General features: G+C 33.9%; 1 protein-coding gene across 1 annotated transcript; it reads left to right on the forward strand.

Moving 5' to 3' along the window:
• The first annotated feature begins 16083 nt into the window (after positions 1-16083).
• On the forward strand, positions 16084-16977 carry LOC141679867 (uncharacterized). Its single transcript, XM_074486241.1, has one exon. The coding sequence runs from the start codon at positions 16084-16086 to the stop codon at positions 16975-16977; it is 894 nt and encodes a 297-aa protein (XP_074342342.1).
• The last annotated feature ends 5139 nt before the right edge of the window (positions 16978-22116 follow it).

The raw sequence follows: 22116 nt of genomic DNA on the forward strand, positions 1-22116 counted from the left end.
TTTCCATTCTTATTAAATTTGATTCCAGTTATTTCTGGATTCTTCCAGAATTCTAAAATATATATTTAAACCAAGTTCTTAATTAGATTTTTCCTAACATCCTCTAGAACATTCCAGATTCTTCTGATTTTTGGGCCCAAATGGGCTTTTTTCAGTCCCAATTAGCCTTCCTATAGGCTATATAAGAGTGAGGTGGGAGTGTGATCTCCTCACACTTTTCATTTCATTCTTCCTTACTTCTCAAAATCCCCTCTCCTCTCTCAACACTCCTCCCCTTAGGAATTTTCCGGCGGTCTTTCTTGCCTTTTCCGGCCTTCCTCTTCTTCCAAGGTTTCAAGTTTTCTTCTATCTCCACCAATGGCAGACAAGAATTCTGAGAGAGCTGCTAAGATTGCCTCTGCTTTGAAACGAGGTAACGATATCGAAATCCGCTCTTTTTAAATGTCATTACTAGATATGATTAACACAAGAGGGGATAAGTACCCCTCTAATGCACATCTTGATTCATTTGACTATTGTACCTCATGGCATAATATAGATTTTGATAAAATGAACGAACTTTATAACCATCGTCCTCCCCTTGGGCTAGTTCCCGTTAGTGGTGGTGATCGTACTTGCCACTAGAAACTAGATACTCTTTTTATTTACACAGATGCCCTTAATGTTGGGCTTAGGTTTTCTTTCCACGACTTTATCCCCCACTTGCTAGCAGACTTACAAATCAACCCCTGTCAGCTTCCTCCAAATGCTTGGAGGAACATTTTATGCTTCATGGTCTCCTGTCTTAGGGGAGGTTTTCCTTTGTTAGTAGAAGTTTTTAGGAAAATCTTCTAGTGTTATAACAGTTTTCAAAGTCTTTATGGTTGGGTCTACATTAAACAAAGGCTCAAGTGTAAACACATTTTTAATAGTGCTTCCATTTCCGACAATAACCAACATTGGAGGAGTAATTTTGATACCGATGTATATGAGGTGATGTCTATTGATCATTTTCTTGTAATGCAGATTGAGGGAATGGGAAATTTGTAAGTTTTTGGGCCAAGATAAAGCTTCTCTGAACGCCAAAACTTCTATAACTTTTAAGTCCAAACCCCCTGCTAATTTACCTCCACACCCAACTACAAAAACACCATTCTAATCTTTGATCAGGAAGCCAAATTAGCTATTACCTGAATTTTCGAAAACTGTTGCATCAACATTACATGTTTCCCAACCTGGATTAGGTTTTTCTCCATACAAGGACCCCTTCCCTACCATTTATAGAATTTAATGTGATATATTTAACTTGAGTTTTTACCATTGAAAGAGTAGATAATTGGCTCGATTACCGACATCTAATGGTGACCAAAACTTAGGCTCCCTATCTAAATTATTTCGATGATGAATATTTGTCAAGGGAATAAAAAAACACTAATTTCTTAGAAGACCTGCTATAAAAAAATGCCGTGATATTTTGTTTAAAGATCTCTTTGCAGAGAAGTTTATAATTAAAGTACTAAGGTCCCAACATCATTGAGCAAACAGACAAAATTTGAAACCTTTTGGAATTATGGAATTTCTCTATAGGCAATTTTCGAAAGCTCTCCATCCGAAATTTCATGGAACAACCAAGTTTTAGATATTTAACTAGTTGAAATTATGAACTAAATTGGGTGGAAATTTGTAGGATGGACACAATATTCAATAATTATTATTCAAACTCTAAGCACCTTTCTGTTACATCTATAATCCCGCATGTAATCAAGAGGAATCTTTAAAATCCTTCGAACATCATTAACATAGAAATTACCCCATACTGAATTAAGATGCCATTCCGCCTTATCATTGTAAACAAAACTACAAACCTTTGCTTCTTCTAGTTCAGGAACAACACGAGTCGTTATCCTCAAACAATTAAATTCCGAATCGATGGATCTTTCAAAATATTGAAAGAAGGCCCATATCTTCAACATATTTTGCGTATAAACCAAGTTTTTTTGCAGCAAGAAAACTATTCCTTACATAAGTTGGAATGTTATCTAAGCAAGCTCCGCTAAAAGAAAAACAAAAAAAAGTAGCGAGAATTCAATAACCTAACTATAAAAGAATAAGGGTTAGTAAGCATCCACAAAGCTTGTTTACCGAGTATAGCTAAGTTAAACTCTCTGATTCTTTTAAAACCGATGCTTCTAATTTTTTCTTTCCAACTTTATAAACAATTCAAAATTTTCTTCTTTATGTATCGATATACATATATATTTTTTAAAGAAACGTATTTAGGCATGGAAACGTACTTAAGCATCTGAGGTAGAAAGAATAATCTCGAACATGAACTCGTAAAACTTGGCTTACTGTTGATATAACATGAGGAATAGTAATACAACTAAATGAGATAGATGATTTCGGAAAATATTTCGTGTAAATAACATATAAAAAATCTAAAGAAAGAAATCATAATATAAATGACTACTTAATAATCTTTGTGTTATGAATGATATAATGCTTTTATCCTCAAATTTATAATATGTTCATGCAGGATATTAACATTTAGTTAATATTAAAATCTATCTTGATTACAAACTCTAGATATGCTCCACTTTCCAGTAAATAACTTGTTTGTTACTGTTTAAATAGAAAAGAATGTCCAACCCCTTCTTTAGCAAACCCAATTAATTAAGGTGTCTCATAATAATATATAAATCTAAACTACAATAATTAAACTCCACTAAAATTCATCAAAATTGTACAACTTCCAAAAAATCGAAAAACTTACAATTCTTGTAATAAAAACGCAACCAGATTTCAACCACATTTACCAACTCTAACAAAAAATCTAAGAAAATACCAAACTACTCAAAGTTTCTCAACTCGTAATCTTCCCATAAGTAGCCTACCTAAGTAAAAAACATTTCGGGGAAAAAAAGAGAACAAAAGATCGGTAGTAAGTGAAAGGCTCATATAAAAATATTAAATAATGTACACTATAAATATTGATTACAATAGGGTAATACCCTCCAAATTCGGGGTATAGATTTGAGGCATTACTAACACCAACTCCTCACTAAACCTGTATAAACATAACATAAATAAAATAATTACCCTGAACTACTACTACTCAGGATCTTTTCAAGGTTAATGATTAAAAATAAGAACGACAAACCAACTTCATTAAAAACGAAACTAAATCAACTGTCTCAAACACTCTCTTTGTTACAAAACTTTATTCTAATTACATTTTAAACTAAACAACTTTAATTCAAACTATTACTGTTACTTATCCTGCTACACCTGATCTAGTAATACAAAGATTTCTTCTGGGATAGGAACAAACACCCTTGGTATAAGAGGGTCCCGCCGCTTGACTCGCTTCTTGACTATGCAGGTTCTGATGGGTTTCATTCTCTACCTTAACTGAAAACAATATGAATAACAATAAAAGGGGGTGAGCCAAAATTGCTCAACAAGCCAGCAACAATAAATATAGTATCAAGAGAGGAGAATAAATGAACTGGTAATCTGCTGGTTTGGACAACCAGCTATATTTGTATAGAATAATAATTTTCCAACACTAGCGAGTGCCAAATGAACAAGACTGGAAACAAGAACCAATATATGCAATATAAACTGCTGATCAGTCAGGATACAGTGTGAATCTATACCCAACTGCATAGACCCAACCAACATAAGGGGTACCCAGGCAACTATGGCCTAATAATCAAGGGTCTGGTTAATACCCAGCCCGTATCGTAACCATCCCGTCCATAGCTTAGCATCCGGAATAATCGGTATATTTTCAATATATCATAACATCAGGATATATCATAATATATGTAACAAGATAAAAGTATTGGAATATGAATAAAGGATTTAATAAAATAGGAGAAATCAAGAATCGAAATGAAATAGAACACGAATCTATAATTGTGTATCAATATATATGAACAAGAATTATCAAGGTGTAATTGATATGGAAAGTGGGGTATATTTCACTATTCTGAACTTATAATAGGGGAAAAACTTGCATGGCGCGTACTGAACCTTGTATGACTCACCGCCTTCCGTCTCTTGCTTGATTCGCCTTGTTGATATAGAATCTATCATGGAAAGATATTCGTTTAGATAACTTCATTCAAACGCTTATCTCGAATTGATACCACGTAACCCTAATAGTCTACCCATTCGATTCTATCATACTCGCATATATAAATATATAATTATATAACACATAAGGTTCTCATAATCACGTAAAACACATAGCACATAAGGCACATAATTGATTTTAGACTCGTATTTATTTTTAGAATCGATACTAGATTTATACTTGCACTAACAAACACTATCTAATTCGATTCTTATTTTTTTCGGAATTTATTTGACTCGCTCCTACCCCTAATAGGGCCTACATACAATTAACTACCACAAGATGACTCTCTTTCGGAAAAAAATATGATTTATAATTATTTTTAATGGAATTGGGTCATTATTCTGAGCCTAAGGGTCTTCGTTTCACTTAAATCGGGCTAACGGGTTAATTACTATGCAATAAATAAAATTTAATTAATTATAAATCAATTATATATAATTAATTATAATTGAATAAATCTTAATTATATTCTTAAATAATTATTTAAGAATTATTGTATTTTAAAATAATTAATCCTTAGTTATTAAAATTAATTAGAGCTTATTACAATTATTCAAAAATTATCACTTATACGATTAGATCGACTATTTACAAATAAATAATCGATACGAATAATTATCACGACACTCTTCGAATAAATAAACTATCACTTGAGAAATAATTCATCTCAACGATTAACTATTCGCACCACTACGATATACTCGGATTGTTCGACTAATTATCGAATTATTAATCGTATTATTCGACTATTTTTAATCCTATTTATTAATAAATTACGTAATTGTTAAATAATAAATAAATAAATTATTAAATTAATAATTAAATAATTAAATAAAATAATTAATTTCAAATTTCTAAATTAATAAAATAATTTAGAAATTAATATAATAATTTTCAGAATTTAAAACTAATATTTATTTGATTTTTAGAATTATAAACTATATTCTAATTTAATAAAATATAAATAATTAATTAATATTCCATAAACACAAAACTGGAAATGAATTTGGGTTTTGGGGAATCAAAATCGGGTCTTAAAATCAGAGAATCGGGTCGGAGTTCGGGTTAGCGAGTCCTAAGAACAGCCCCACCGGCAACGACGCCGGTGGGTTTTCCGGCGAGCTATTCTAGCCAACACAGTAATGAAACGATGAAATTGACTGAGGGTTTTCATTCCCCAGCCTTCCAGCAACATAACCCCGCTGTCATCTTTCATGCCCACCGCGTGAGTCGTCTTCTCCAACCAGGAACACAGCAACGGACGGCGAGCTTCGTTGCGAACTCCGACGACGTCTATTTAGCTCAAACACGAATCGTTTGAATCGATTCTTTGCAGGTTTTCACTCCTAATCACTCCAGGAATACAACCACGCCAACATCATCGTATAATAACTCCAGGAACAATTTCTTCGATCAAACCATAACATTTTCCGGCCAAAACTGGAAGTATCAATTTCGTACACAAAAAATTACAAATAATAGCTTAAAATAAAGCTCATTAAATCTACAATCTAACCCCTATAACCAAAACAATCTCAGATTCATACAAAATAAAAAATGAACTAAATAAAATATACATAAACCCTAGAATAAGAACTAACACCTAGAGCAATCGTTCAATAAGTAATTAGCATGAATCAATTATAAACTAATACAAGAAACTATTACAAGCATCAATTACAACCAATAACCCCAAGAATCAAAACGCCTAATATCAGTTCATGAACCCTAAAATACGAATTGAAAATAGAATCATCAAAGCACGAAATTAATGATATGAATAGAAAGTAGAGATCAAGAGGATCATTTCGGTTACTCACATGAAAGATTCGGTTAACAGAATCACTATCAAATCTGCAGTTGAATTCCTTGAATGTTCTTCACCTACACTTCTTTCTTATTTATTTTTCTGATTTTTTTACTAATAATTAATGAATAATCAACAATTAACCATCTATTTATATTTACTAAAATAATACCCCTAAATAAAATTAAGGGGCTAATTACACATCTAATAAAAATATTTGGCCCCAATTTTTATAATTTTTGGGTATTAATTATGAATTTTTAAATATCCAATAAATACAAAATAAATGTCAAAAATTCCCAAAAATTGTGAATATTACAAAAATGCAATGAAAAATGATGTTTGATAATTTCATGATCATATAAAAATAAAAATGTGATTTTTGTGGGGTTTTTGACTCCCGAAGGGGTCCGGAAAAGTCATTTTTCGCGAAAAAGGTAAATATGTAAAACGTCTAGGGATTCAGAATAGCGATATGGTATAGGCCGTTCTTGGCAAAATAGGGCCAATAATTTTATTTGAAATACGGGCTTTTAAAACACTGTTTGAGTTGTACATGTTTTGATATAAAACATATAACTTACGATAAAACACTCAATAAATGTCTGAATTACATTCTGATCAAAACAGACAATACGTAGCACATAGCAATTAGGGTTTTATGATTTAACACATTTAATTACATAATGATACACATAAATATATTTATTATAATATAATACAAGCGTAATTTTCTCGGTCGTTACAAATATGAACATAAACCGAATAACGAAATAATGAGTGATGAAAAGTCGAAGAAGATATGATGCTAAGATCCTTAAATTCATAACATGAACATACACATATTTCTAATCAAAAGAACTCACTCTTCCCAAAAATATTCTTACCATTAATTAAAATTTCAAAAGCATAATTGGTACCTATAATCACACTCTTATACATAATCATATACTTATAAATAATACTTAAAATAATTTACTTATAAACATGGGAGATGATCTTACACAAACAGGGCTTACACAGCCCAAAAAAATGATATCCAAATCCTGACAAAGCGCATAAGGTGATAAGCACAGTACTAGTCAAATATCTGACAAGGCTCGTAAGGCGATAAACACAATGCTACCTATTTTTTTACAGGCTCGCAACGCAATAAGAATAATATTACCCAAAATATCTAACATCTCCCAAATCATATCCATAAATGTAAAAAATACCTCAAAACATACTAATCCAAAATCACAAACAAATATCATATAGAATCCCTAACTATTGATAATGTAAAATCTAATCAATTAAAAAATCAATTAACTGTATATAGATGAATTTAAATGAAAAAGCTCGAAACATGAAAATCGTAGCAAATTACGTGACCTTTCACTAACCAGCACTACAAGATTTTCGGGCTCCCACAACTGTTTTTCCCGGTCGTATGGTATATAAAATTTATGTTGACTATCGAGGAGCCGTGTGATTGATTTCAGACAACGGTACCATTAACCGTTACCAGAAAGGATTAACACAACCGTTTTAGCTGCTTGTTGGAATGTATTTTTTACAACTTTTTGTTATGAACAACCTTTGTTGGAAGAAGCTACAGGCAATAGTTTATCCATAATACATAACGGTTTTAAACAGTCAAGTTAGAGTAACAAAAATCAACCGTATATCTTTTTCAAACGATCGTTAATCCGAGATTGTGTTGTTTGAAAGCTTGATTACAACATTTAACTAGAAAAACTGTTATATGAGTTTGTTTTAGACAGCAGTTTGAACTTTTAGTGTTGTAAAACAAGCATAGAAACAATGTTGTTTTTAAAGCTTATACCATTGTCTTTAAACAATGTTGTAGTTAAGTACTGTCTTGAAGCTCTTTAGACAATATTTTCAGTTTAACTCTCTTGTTGTGTAAGTCTGCAGTCAACACTTTTAACCTTTTACCGTTATATGAAGTGCTTGACACAATGGTTAACCTATTTTTGTAAATTTGATCATCTTAGTCAACTGTTATGAAAATATTATATTGTTGTCCCAATTAATCTGGTACAATGGTATTTTTTGTTTGAAAACACAATTATCTGATGTTGTGTAAAAGTTTTTATATGAAATTCGCCTTTCGAACAAACCCCTAGTAACACTTAAAACAAGATATTCCCACAATCAACATCAATCCATTCAAAATAAACCAATCCATTCAACCAAAAGAAATACACAGAAACACAAACATAACTTGAAACTGATCGATTTACCAATCCATTCAAAACAAACCAAATACAAGTTATAGCGTATCCATCCTTGAAATCAACCAAAATAAATCTGCTAACCAATGTACGGAAACATAAATCCCCAAAATAGATTTAAAACCAATCTACAGACCATGCAATTCACTTATAGATTGAGACAACATTTACCAAAATACCAACAATTCAGTCTAACCAACATCAACTACATAATTAAAAAGAAACTGAGTAACTAGTTCAACAAAAGATCGTGACTATAAACACCTAGTTTGCGTGGCGTTTCATGAAATATTTTGCAAACTCAATACGGATCTCATTGATGTCATCAGCCGTATACTCCAAGTTTGCCCTGCGCATCCACTGAAAAGAACACAAAAAAATATAGACAAGTCACAAGTACTATTGTACGAGTAAGAGTATAGAGTCAATCGGAAATCCACAAGTGAAAATCTCACCTTGGCCGCAAACTCAAGTTCTTTGTCCTCAACGATCTCCTTCATGTAACGCATCACAAACAGGCCACAATCCTTGCTTCCTGTCTGGACCGGAACTCCCTAAAATTTAAAAAAAAAGTAACTAAGTAAAACGATGTCCTTAAATGGCATACATAAAACATGAGCAGAATAGATTAATACCGCCATGTTCTCCCACAATATTTTCTTCTTCGCAAACTTGTTCAGATCTTCTTTTTAAATTTTAATGGCACTGCAACCACATAAAAACCAACAAAAAAATCAAATCATTGAAAAATATGTGGTCTTTCATGTTTCAAGACTACATGAACAGAAATTATAAATTGAACTTACTTGTCCACAACATCGACCCATTCCCCATTAGCAATTCGATGCTTGAGAGGGTCCATGTAGTAGACAATCTCCGCCTCAGGATTTGCAACAGTCAGAGTCCAATGGTTGCTACTCAAATTGCATCAATTGAACACCATGTTAATATTAATATTGTACTCAAGCAAATCTTGTACTAATGCACACCATGTTGCCAACATTAATAACCCAAAAATAATCCAAGGTGACACATCCTCACTTATTTTAAATATCAACCTATTGTAAAAATTCAACCCAAAAATTAAAACAAACATTTCCAGTTATAAACTCAGTAATTAAACTTATGAATTTCACTGAATATTATCAGATTTAACCTTAAAATTTGAATTTCACTGATGATGCTCTTAAAAAATCAACTAATATACTGCAGGACATATAATCATGTTTAACCACAAAATTATATTAGAATGTCTATGCGGATATTCTATTAAAACTTACATGGCATTGTAAGGCAATAGAAAGTACTGTCCTTTCTTAGCATTCTTAAAATGTGCAGCCAGTGCACGTGACCTCTGGCCTGCATACCACATCTGATGGCACCAATTGTGCTCGGATCTACAAACCTTATCATGCTGCTCATCTTCTGTTTTCTGACATGGTCATTTAACAAGCTACATATAAAATGAGCAGAAGTGAGTAGAGTATGATAAGGGACTATCTACAAAAAAATAATTAAATATGTGAAGAAAATTACTGAATAAAAAGGCAAATGACAGAGCCTGAAATTTCACCTCCAGAGCACACCGCATAAATATCTGATAAATAAATGGCATGTTTCATTGTCAAGGCAAAGGCTTCTTTGCATAGGTCAAAAGAAACAGTCCTCCCATCAGCTAGGGCACACTGTGCCCATATCCACAAGCGATTAAGTGCAGATGGGTAATTTTCACCCATCTCAAGCACAAACTCCGGTTCAACATCTGCAACCACTTTAAACGTCTTCTTCATTTTCTTTTTCTTGCCTTTCTGCAAAAAAATAACCATGTTAAAATAGTATGAAATACGTACTACATGCAGTAAAAATACTAATAGAAAAAGATTATGACCTTTGGAGCTGAGAAAACATTAGAAGTGTTACTGTTCCCTGAGGTTATCAGGCTTCTCGGCCATGGGATAAAAGTTCCTACGGCTTGTTCCACAGTCACAATTTCATCAGCGATGGGGAAGGGAATCTTGGCATCACCTTGAATGACTTAAGTGATTGACACTCTTACATTCTCTTCGCCAAGTCTTACTCCATGAATTGTCTGCTCTCCACCCTCAGGAACGACTACTTCATCAATCCTCACACAAGCTACAATGTTGCTGAGCGATCCTACAGCCAATTTCATGAAAGAATTATCTAAAGCATTCACTTTCACCTGCTCACATGTCTTCTCCTCAACAAACCTAACACTTTCATCCTCCCCGGCCACCTTCTGAGTATCCTCACGTTCCTCCGCAAAATCAATAAACAAAGTATCAATCCTCTTAAACTTCTGAACACCCCCCTCTTTTTCAACCGAAATTTTCTTCTTTGCAGCTTCAGGTGTATAAGGATTCTTTACACCTATATCCCCGTCAACCCCGTCATCAGAGTGACAACTTGCCTGTTGGGAAGTGTGTTTCGGACTACCATCTTGTTGTACAGGTTTTTTCAAAATCTCTGCCCTGAGCTTCTCCATTTCTGCAGCCCAGAAAGCATCTCTCTCCTTGATAATCTTTGGAGTTTCATTTGCCATGAATCTCTGAACTCTTTCCTATATCTTTTCATCCATTGTCTTAGCTTTCTTTTTCCTAGGGAGATCAAAGTAAATGCTCTATTTTACATGAACACCTTGGCCACGGACCCTCCCACCATGCTCAGGCTTACCAAGCGCCAGGGTCAAAACATCGTCAACACCTTCTGCTTTTAGTGTCCCTTCCTTAACCTCCTTTTTCACTTTTTCCTACAATATTATGAGTACCATATCATTAGTATGTGCTATTTCCATAAAAAAGACTAATCCAATTATGTAACTGTCAAACTCGTACATGGAGTATAATTCAAAGTTTGCTAACAATTTAGGGAAAAAAGGTTCTAATTAAATGACGAGGTAGTGAACAAACTGAATTAAGACACAAATTTATTACTTACAATTTCCTCTGCTTTTTTCTGAACAACGTCACTTAAAAATTTTCCATCTTTGTCCTTCCTTGCGAGGACCCGGGTTGATGATCGATCAACTTCCTCTTCATCTGGATGAGATTGATACTGCATTCATATGTAGATGAACTCCTTAGTAATAGTATAAACATCAGTCACATTACTTGAGTAATAACTAAGTTGTTTCACTATTACTTACCCATTCATTCTCGAGGTTAGCATAACATTTTCGAGTCATGCGATGAGGATATACACTTATCATCCTTCTTCCTACAGCTTCATCATGACATTTCTTCATAAAAAGCACAAGTTTGGTTATAAGATGATTAGTAAGTATATATTGTTCCAATGCTTAACAAGTCGTCAAGTGCTTCATAAATGCTAAGTAGAAACATACCAAAAACTCAGGTGACGTGCGATCAGTAACAAATATATCCTAATGCACTTTTTCTATAAAAGAAAAATCCGCAGGAGGATATGCCGGCATTTTAGGTTGATCTCGATAAGGGAGAATGTAATGTGTCGTCAGCCGACTTTAAAACTCCCTCCATTTTTGACCCGCCGAACATAAAACCAACTTCTTGGCGGACAAAGGCGAAACAAAAGCCATCTACATATTGGAGCAATTTAAAAAATATCAGATAGACATCAGTACAAAATCAACATAAGCAGTTTTTAAAAAATGAGCAAGTTAAAAAAAACAATTTCAAAAATGAATATATAATGAAAGAAGCAAATCAACATAATATTTTTAATTTGTTTTACCAGCACACAGTCCCAAATCTTTTTCTTTACTTCATCAGGTACACATTTCCAGCTATCATGCCATATTGGTGGTTTGGTTCTCGCCAAAACCCCAATATAGGATTGCATCTCTGCCGCTTCAGGACCAAACGGCCCTCCTTTACCATTAAAAGTTACTGTAAGTTTGTTTCCCATGATCTTCCATCTCACAATTCGATGCATGGTTACACAGCCTCGCTTAAGCAGTTTTAGTCCTTGACTATCATTTGTGGTGGTAACAGGCTTCGCTCGCTTCCTTTTTTTCGAAATTTCTTTCTGCAAGGTTTCAGATATAGCCTTCTTCTTTATGGATTTCGGGGAAGAAGTGGATGAGGTGGGGGTCTCAATGGGTGTCTGGTTGTTACAGGACCTTGTCTTCCTTAAAGCCCTGATCACATTCATCGTACTCTGATGGGATGAAGATCGGTTGTTCCTTTTAAACTCCTTCCTCTTCTTCTCTATCCTTGGTGACTTTCTCATCTTTAACTCTGACTTCTTTAAATCGATTGTCTTTTTAGGTGTAGCCATAATCTATATGCCACAGAAAAACAAACATATAAAACATAACAAACATAAAACATATAAACTAGGATATAATCAAATATGCTAACATATAAACTAGCATATAGTCAAATATGCTAACATATAAACTAACATATAAACTAGCATACCAGTAAGACTTATAGACGTCTCCAATTGTCATTTAGTTAATAATTATTTGTTTTAGAACATAAACTAGCATATATCTTCAGCAAATCATACATAAGTAAAGATTCACGTAAAATTATTCCAATTCAGACAACATATATGCTTGATATTTTGTCAGAAAAAACATATATTAATCCATGAATTATATCAGATAACATATAATTAGATACATATCATTTGCTAACATATAAAAGTCTCATTTGCTCAAATTTTACAACTCATATAAAACCCAGGTAACTTTAATTTATCAAACCCAGGTACAGCAAATATGAGCATATTAACCATATCCGATTTATCAAACTTCAATTTCTAAAATCAAAATTACAAAAAAAAACAACAAAACCAAGCATAAAAAGGAATATAACATCTCAACAAACAAGGCAACCAATCATCAAATCATCGACCACCCAAATCATCAAATCATCCAACCAGAACATCCTCAAATCATCAGTAAAAGGGAATATAAACATCATAAAAACCCCAAATACATAAAAATGAATCATCAACCACCCAAACAAGAATCATCAGTAAACACCTCAACAAACAAGTCAACAACCATATAAAAAGGAATACAAATAGCATAAAAAGGAATAAACACAACCTTAATCGATTGAGCTGTTGTATGCAAAATTTTATACACAAAACCCCAAATTTTGTAATCGAATGAAAACTCCAAATACATATAATCAAAAAACCACCCAAATCCATATACACAAAACCCCCAAATCTATGAAATCGAAAAACCCCAAGAAAAACCCCAAAATAAGAAGCTATGAAATTGAAAACTCCCAAGAAGAAATCCCCAAAAATCTATGAAATCTTTGCTCTAGGGTTGAGCATATACCTTACTAAGCTGGAGATGGAGTGATCGTGGGTATAATCGTTGAAATCGCCGCTAAGCTGGGGTTGAGTGATCATGGGTTGCGAGGAGATGAAATGAGCTGAAATGAGCTGAAATGTTACTTTACAACACCGGGAAAAAATGGGGGGAGAAAAAAAAGATTTGGGGGGAAACAAAAAATCAAACCAACGGATGAGATTGCAAGCTGGCTTTCACCTAACGGCCAATGCAGTTTCCTATAATATTGTTTTTGTTATTAAAAGTAAAATAAGTGAAAATAATTTTTAAGAAACAACCATGTTAGATTTAGGTACAACAGTTTTGTCTAAATATGTGTAATTAGACGGCCTCTGTAACAACGGTTCTGTTAATATTTTGTTAATAATATTTTGATCCAACAATTTCGATAATTTTATACGGATGAGTGTATTGTTAAAAATATGATCTTATACATTATATGTTCAATTAATTAATTTTATCCTACAATTTTGATAAATTTATACGAATAAGTATATCATATTAATTAGATCAGATTATGAATATAATGTACCCTAAATAATCCAGATAAGTATATCACACAAACCGAAATCTCGCAAATCCTAAACCGAGTTAGTGATTCATCGACATGATGCAGTTATTCAGTTTTTTTCCCGTATATCACACAACCCGAAATCTCGCAAATCCTAAACCGAGTTAGAGATTCATCGACATGATGCAGTACTTCGGTTTTTTTCCCGTATATCACATAACCCGAAATCTCGCAAATCATAAACCAAGTTAGTGATTCATCGACAGGATGCAGTACTTCGATTTTTTTCCCGTATATCACACAACCTGAAATCTCGCAAATCCTAAACAGAGTTAGAGATTCATCGACATGATGCAGTACTTCGGTTTTTTCCCGTATATCACACAACCCGAAATCTCGCAAATCCTAAACCGAGTTAGTGATTCATCGACATGATGCAGTACTTCGGTTTTTTTCCCGTATATCACACAACCCGAAATCTCACAAATCCTAAACCGAGTTAGAGATTCATCGACATGATGCAGTACTTCGGTTTTTCCCGTATATCACACAACCCGAAATCTCGCAAATCCTAAACTGAGTTAGTGATTCATCGACATGATGCAGTACTTCGGTTTTTTCCCCGTATATCACCCAACCCGAAATCTCGCAAATTCTAAACCGAGAAAAAGATTCATCGACTTAATGAATTAATCCGATTTTTTACCCGGAAATCACACAACCCGAAATTTCGAAAATCCTAAACCGAGTTAGAGATTTATCGACTTGATGAATTAATCCGATTTTTAACCCGAAAATCACACAGCCCGAAATTTCGAAAATGCTAAACCAAGTTAGAGATTCATCGACTTGATGAATTAATCCGATTTTTTACCCGAAAATCACACAACCCGAAATTTCGAAAATCCTAAACCGAGTTAGTGATTCATCGACATGATGCAGTAATTCGGTTTTTTACCCATATATCTCACAACCCGTAATCTTTTTAATATGGAAAACCGAGTTAGTGATTCATCGACATGATGCAGTACTTCGGTTTTTTTCCCGTATATCACACAACCCGAAATCTCGCAAATCCTAAATCGAATTAGTGATTCATCGACATGATGTAGTAATTCGGTTTTTTACCCTTATATCTCACAACCCGTAATCTTGTTAAAATGGAAAACCGAGTTAGTGATTCATCGACATGATGCAGTTATTCGGTTTTGCTCCCGTATATCACAGTCATTGAGCTTTAATTACGTCTGAACAACTGCATAGTGAAATTAGGTCATTCCTCGCTTATCATCTCATCGACTCTCTTACTCTCTTACTCTCTTCTTCATCACGGAGGCGGCTCCCTCCTTTTACTCACCTCCGTTATAGGTAATTCCACCTACTCAACCTCCGTTGTTTCTAGTGTTTCTGGTGTTTAAGCCTTCGATTTTATATGTGAGCTCCTCCATTTAGTAATTTGGGGACTATATTTTACTTGAATTTATGTGTGCTTTGGATATGTGTTTAAATTGTAGCTCAACTCATCTAGCTCCACTCATCTATAGTTTAATTTCTGTTTAATTTGTAGCTCAACTAATCTAGGTCAACTAATCTGTAGTTTAATTTCTATTTAATTTTTAGTTTTGTTTGTGTTTAATTTTTAGTTTAATTTGTGTTTAATTTGTAGCTCAACTCATTTAGATGTAGTTTAATTTGTGTTTTTATAGTTGCAGTTTTTGTAGTTATGTTATATTTTTGTAGCTCAATGTTCTCTGCTCAACTCATTGCAGTTTAATATAGTTGTTAGTTTTTGTAGTTATGTTATGTTTTTGTAGCTCAATGTTATGTTTGTGTTAGATGTTTTTGCTTATTATTGCTCAATATACATCTCTGCTCTATTTTTGGAGTTGCAGGTTTGACCATATCATTGCTCTGTTATGTTAGTGTAGCTACAGTTTTTCTAGTTGTGTCGTTTTGACCATGTATCCAATAAAAGGATTCATCTTATTTGACCATGTCGTTTTTGTAGTTGTGTCGTTTTGTAGTTGTGTCATTTTGACCATATCATTTTGCCATTTCTCTTTTTCAGTTTGTTCAAGTCAAAAGATGGATAGATCATGGTTAAAAGCTGATAGAAGAACAAATGAGTTTAAGAAAGGAGTGGACGATTTACTGATGTTTGCATTTGAGAATGGGTATAATGAAGACAAAATAAGTTGTCCCTGCTTAAAGTGCGCACACAATAAATCTTGGAAAGCTCGGATTGTTAAAAATCATCTTTTCCAATATGGCATTGATGAAACTTATACACGCTGGATATGGCATGGGGAGCCAAATCCGGTAGAAAGTCCTCCACAGGAGGAAAGTGACTCCTCTGGATCTGTTAACCAAGCGTACACAGGAATGGGTGAAGCTGGCGAAGATGATGATGATTTCTCTTCAGATTCTTCAGATTTCATCAATCACGTGGAAGCTGAGCATGAACCTCTTTATCCGGGTTGTGAGAATTACAGTAAGATGAAAGCTTTGGTTAAGTTATTCAACTTGAAGGTGAAGCATGGTATGTCTGATTCATGTTTTTCTGATGTTCTTTTATTGATTGGGTCTTTGATTCCGGATGGCAACAATATTCCTTGTTCTTTCAATGAAGCAAAGAAAACCTTATGTGCATTAGGAATGGGGTATGAGAAGATACACGCATGCCCAAATAATTGTCTCTTAAATCGTGGGCAGATAGATGAAGATGAGACAACTTGTCGTATATGTAAGGCCTCTAGATGGAAATTGAATAAGAAAGGAGAAGAACATGAAGGAGTCCCTGCAAAGGTTTTATGGTATTTTCCGTTGATACCAAGAATAAGAAATTTGTTCAACACACCTCAGATTGCAAAGGACATGACCTGGCACGAGACAGAGCGAGAACATGATGGTAAACTGAGGCATCCGGCTGACTCGCAAACATGGAAAAATGTCGATCAAGAGTGGCCTGATTTTGCATAAGAGAGTAGGAACCTTCGGTTGGCTTTATCCTCCGATGGTTTCAATCCTTTTCATGGCAACCGTATTGAATATTCAAGTTGGCCTGTTTTGCTATCGGTTTACAACCTTCCACCTTGGCTCTGTATGAAAAGAAAGTACATTATGCTTTTCTTGTTAATATCAGGATTGACTGAGCCTGGAAATGATATCGACGTGTTCTTGCAACCACTTATAGAAGATCTGCAAGAGTTGTGGCGCGGGAAACAAGTGTATGACACATATAAACAAGAGACTTTCTTACTAAGGGGGATATTATTATGGATGATAAGTGATTATCCGGCCTTGGGGAACTTGTCAGGAAATGTAATTAAAGGATATAGTGCTTGTATTGTTTGTGTTGACAACACAAAGGCTACTAGGCTTGTTCATTATCGGAAGACGGTGATTATGAGGCATAGGAGGTGGTTGCCCCGTCATCATCCGTATAGAAAGCAAAAATCAGCTTTTGATAACACTGTTGAGAAGGGTGTTGCTCCAATTCCGTTAACTGGTGAGCAAGTTCTTGGAAGAGTACATCATCTAAGGGACCATGTCTTTGGTAAGACACAACGCCAATCTCGATGGAAGAAAGGTGAAGCTCGACCAGTTTGGAAGAAGGTATCTATATTCTTCCAACTTGAGTATTGGAAGTTTTTGCCGGTGAGGCATGTTCTCGATGTGATGCCCATCGAGAAAAATATATGTGAATCTTTGCTCGGAACTTTGCTAAATATTCCTGGAAAGACAAAAGATAGGGAGTCTGTCCGTCTTGATATGGCTGACATGGGAATAAGAACGGAGCTGAGGCCAAAAACTCCCGGAAAGAAAGAGAAGGTACCTTTGGCTTCATGGAAATTATCAAATGCAGAAAAGAAGGTAGTTTGCTCATCCTTTCTTCAGTTCAAGTTACCGGATGGATTTTGTTCAAATATCAAGAATTTTGTTAATATGAAAAAACTTCGGCTTGTTGGAATGAAATCTCATGATTGCCACACAATATTGCATCATTTGCTTCCAATTTCGATTCGGTCAGTACTACAAAAGCAAGTCAGGGGCACAATAATATGGTTTTGCCTATTTTTCAAAGCAATTTGCAGTAAAGTCATCGATGTAGATAAATTGGAAAATATGCAATCTCAATTGGTGGAAACATTATGACAGCTAGAAAAACACTTTCCCCCTTCGTTTTTTAAAGTGATGATCCATCTCTCAATTCATCTTGTGAGAGAGGTTAAGCTTTGCGGGCCAATCTTTCTTCGTTTGATGTATCCTTTTCGAGAGATATATGAAGGCGTTTAAGGGATATGTACGCAAACCTGCTCATCCCGAAGGCTGTATTGCAGAGGCATATGTTGCCGAGGAGGGCGTTGAATGTTTGGTCAATTTTGGAGAAGCTACCATAGGTTTGCCAAAAAAGGGTAGGGATGAGCAAAATGGAATAACCAGACCTCTATCCGGTGCGACAATCATAAAGTCGAGCAATGAGGACTTGCAGCTTGCACACATATGTTTTCTGCAAAATAGCAATGACATCAGGCCATATTTTGATTAAGTTACTAACGTGTGTGTGTATTTTGTTATTCATTTATTTTCAGCCTTTTCATGATTCACTATTAAAGCAATTTTTTATACTTGTAGTGAACATATGGCATCTTTGATGGAAAGATACCCGCAGCATGAAAATGACCAAGTATGGCTAAAAAACAAGCAAAATGATAAATTCCCCATATGGTTCAAGAAAAAGGTAAGATTTCTATTAGTCTTTTTATTACTACTTTTATGTCATCCTAATTAAAATGTAAGTGACAACTATATAGGAACTCAAAAAATTCCAATAACAATTTAAAACACAGCCCTCTTTCTAATTACTAATTGTGCTGGACTTCCACATGATTTTGGAGCATGAGTCAAAAAAACCTAAATCCAAGTACAAGTATGATCTGCATATTTATATAGTCCTTGCTTAAGGATTTCTCGGTATAGGAGGGTGTAAAATATATCTTTAATATTGGAGTAACTCATTTCATTTACTTTAAAAGTAGCTTAATTATAAGTATACACTCAAACTCCATATTATAATATTATAATTATATTATGACTAGTATAAATAATATGTTTTTGGACAGATTGAAACAGAATTGCTCCATGATCATAATAGCATAACTGATGAGATAAGGTGGATTGCAGAAGGGCCTAACAAGAATGTTCCTACATTCAGCGGTTATAGAATCAACGGTGTTAGTTATAGCACCAAGGATCACGATGATAATCGCCAAGTCCAGTGTAGTGGTGTTTCTGTTGTTGCTGATACATTGATGCTTGTTGAAAAAGATAACACTATTAAACATACTGCACAGACCTATTACGGAGTTATAACAAGTATATGGGAGTTAGACTATAATAAATTCAGGGTCCCTATATTTTGTTGTAATTGGGTAGATATTAACAAAGGGGTAAAGGTCGATGACTTGGGATTTATATTGGTTAATTTGAACAAATTAGGATTTGTAAATGATCCTTTCGTGCTAGGAAAACAAGTTAAGCAAGTTTGCTACATTGTTGATCCTCTTGAGAAATTCTGGTCTGTGGTGTTAAAGCTACCAGAAAAGAACTTTCATGACCACTCTGATGAGGAAAATGATGGCTCTATAGAAATAGAACTTGAGAATGAGCTACAAACGCCCCTGTTCCCAAATGTTGATGAACATGATGATGAAAACGCTAGTTATATGCGAGAGGAAGAAGAATGGATTCAGCTTCCATAATGGTAATATATAGGATTATTTATACAGCTTTGAATCCTTTTGCTGCTCACTTGTATTTTTCTTATAGGTGAAACTCACATTATATATCTACATGTACTTCTGCTCAACCCCTTGATGAGATTACTTTTGCCGTGGTAAAATCATCATCTAGTTGACTTTGAGTTTGTTTGGTTATAATAGACGATGATTTTATCATAGCAAAAATAATCATTCGGCGGACAAACACATAGGAATATTATGGATTGCTTGGCGACAGGAGGCCGGCCGGAGATATGTTTATTATTGCAAATGATAAAATTATACAATTTGTGGTATCAAACTTCTAGTCCTTAACGTTAATGTTATGTTTTCTATATATGCAGATTTACTTGGCGTCGGTCATAACACAAGTCCTTCAAAACTGTGGCTAAGCAGCATGCAACTTAGCAAAGCCAAGCCACGAGAACTGTCTACCCATTTTCATTTTAACATTCATTGTTGTTTGTGGAAGTCTTTGTCGAAACAGATCTGTTTGAGTTCCAACTTGATTTGAATTTCTTGTCCAATTCATGTACTGATTACTAAATTTATTGATGTGGTTTGCTACTCTATTAGAATTGGTTTACAATTCCGCTTTGACCATTTCTAGTTTGCTGTTGGTTGGTTAATCTATGGACTGGATTTTGGTGGTATGTTGGTGTTTGGTTTGTGTAACTGGGATGTGACATATACAAGTCAATTTTTTTTTCTATCTTCATTAAACAGACAACAGTTTATTATGACAATATCCTAAACCGTCTTCTAAACGTGAAATTCAAACAACCATATCCTAAACTGTTGTATGAAACACATTATTTCACGGTATCAATAACCATTGTCTATGAAGTTTGCATTAGATAATGGTATTTAAACTCCGTTGTCTGATATTCAGTAAAACGTTGGTTTCTATAAACTATTGTCTAACTTACACAATGTTTTTTCCAAACACCATTGTCTTATGATGAAAATGAATTTATATACACACAACATGTGGACACCATTGTTGTAAAGCGTTCTAAACAATAGAGCCTCAAAGAACTGTTGTGTCAATATATCAAAGCATGCAACTTAGACAATAGTGTGTAGAATCAGCTATAACTGTTATTATACGACAACCAGGACAACTGTTTTTTAATTACAAAGAAAAGCCCGTTGTTTCTATTTTCGGGATGACGGGTTTCTTCTCAACCGTTGTCTGATAACAGTTGTAGGAGACTGAATTTCTTGTAGTGCAGAATCCGATAAATAATGAATCATATACACAACAAGAATTCGGGTATGCAAAATTGGATAAAAAAGATATATATAGAAATTTATAGTAATTATATGAAGACAAAAATAATGACGAAGATATATTTACCTCGAAATCTTAGTTATCGAGAATCCTAACAACGATTTTCACGACCCCAAATCACAAGGATCGTAATACCACGAACTACAAATTCATAATCTCCACAAGATGTTGTTCATCCCCATATGCATCTTTTTCTTTCTTTTTTTCTCCATTTCTTTCTTATTCTCTCTTCCCCACCCTCGTTTGATAAAAGTAAGGGTAATCCTTTATTTTTAAAAAACCTAATCTTTTTAAAAAATCTTTTCGGGATCCCGGAAGGAAATGATTAAACGGGGAATCCAGCTACAGGTTGGTACATACACCCAAATCCTAGTCTCCGCACATATCTCTGACTTTTTTATTTGAATTTTTTTGAATCTTCGCCCACTCGGAATGGACGAAATTTTAATTATTTTAATAGGTAAGTTTTTTATGCTCATGAATTCTCTAACAAAATATTTCCTTATTTGAAAAACATTTTCTTGGTAAGTAAAGAAGAAAGACATTATATATATAAAGAATTTCACAAACCCCTACTAAACATTTCTTCGAAAAGTTCTACTAAATCTGAAACAAACATTACAAAAACTTATAAACTGAAAATAATTTTACACCATGAAACATTAAGTCGGGTAAAACTCCCCAACTTAAATTACAATTTTTGTATCAATATAAAAATAATTGACATAATTTAGTGTATTATCATTCCATTATGTTAACTATTTTTTTTAAATTATTAGTAGAAAATATTTTACATAAAGAATATCTTTCATTACGCCTATAGATCAAATATATAAGCTAATGTTATATCAATAACATTTGAATCTCATATACCAAGTTATAAAAAAAATTATAGATTGTAGAATTGTAAATCTCATACACAAAGTTATAAAAGAAATAGATTCTAGAATTACAAACACTACATGGAAGTAAATGTGTACAAAAAACTAATATAATAACATTTTCTAATTTCGAAGCTCGAAAAATTATTAATTCCACATACAC

Source organism: Apium graveolens, chromosome 8 (assembly GCF_009905375.1).
Source record: "Apium graveolens cultivar Ventura chromosome 8, ASM990537v1, whole genome shotgun sequence".
Lineage (NCBI taxonomy): Eukaryota > Viridiplantae > Streptophyta > Magnoliopsida > Apiales > Apiaceae > Apium > Apium graveolens.

Excerpts from the sequence above, each read along its gene's own strand:
- LOC141679867 (XM_074486241.1), top strand. The coding sequence starts at position 16,084 with ATGGATAGATCATGGTTAAAAGCTGATAGAAGAACAAATGAGTTTAAG.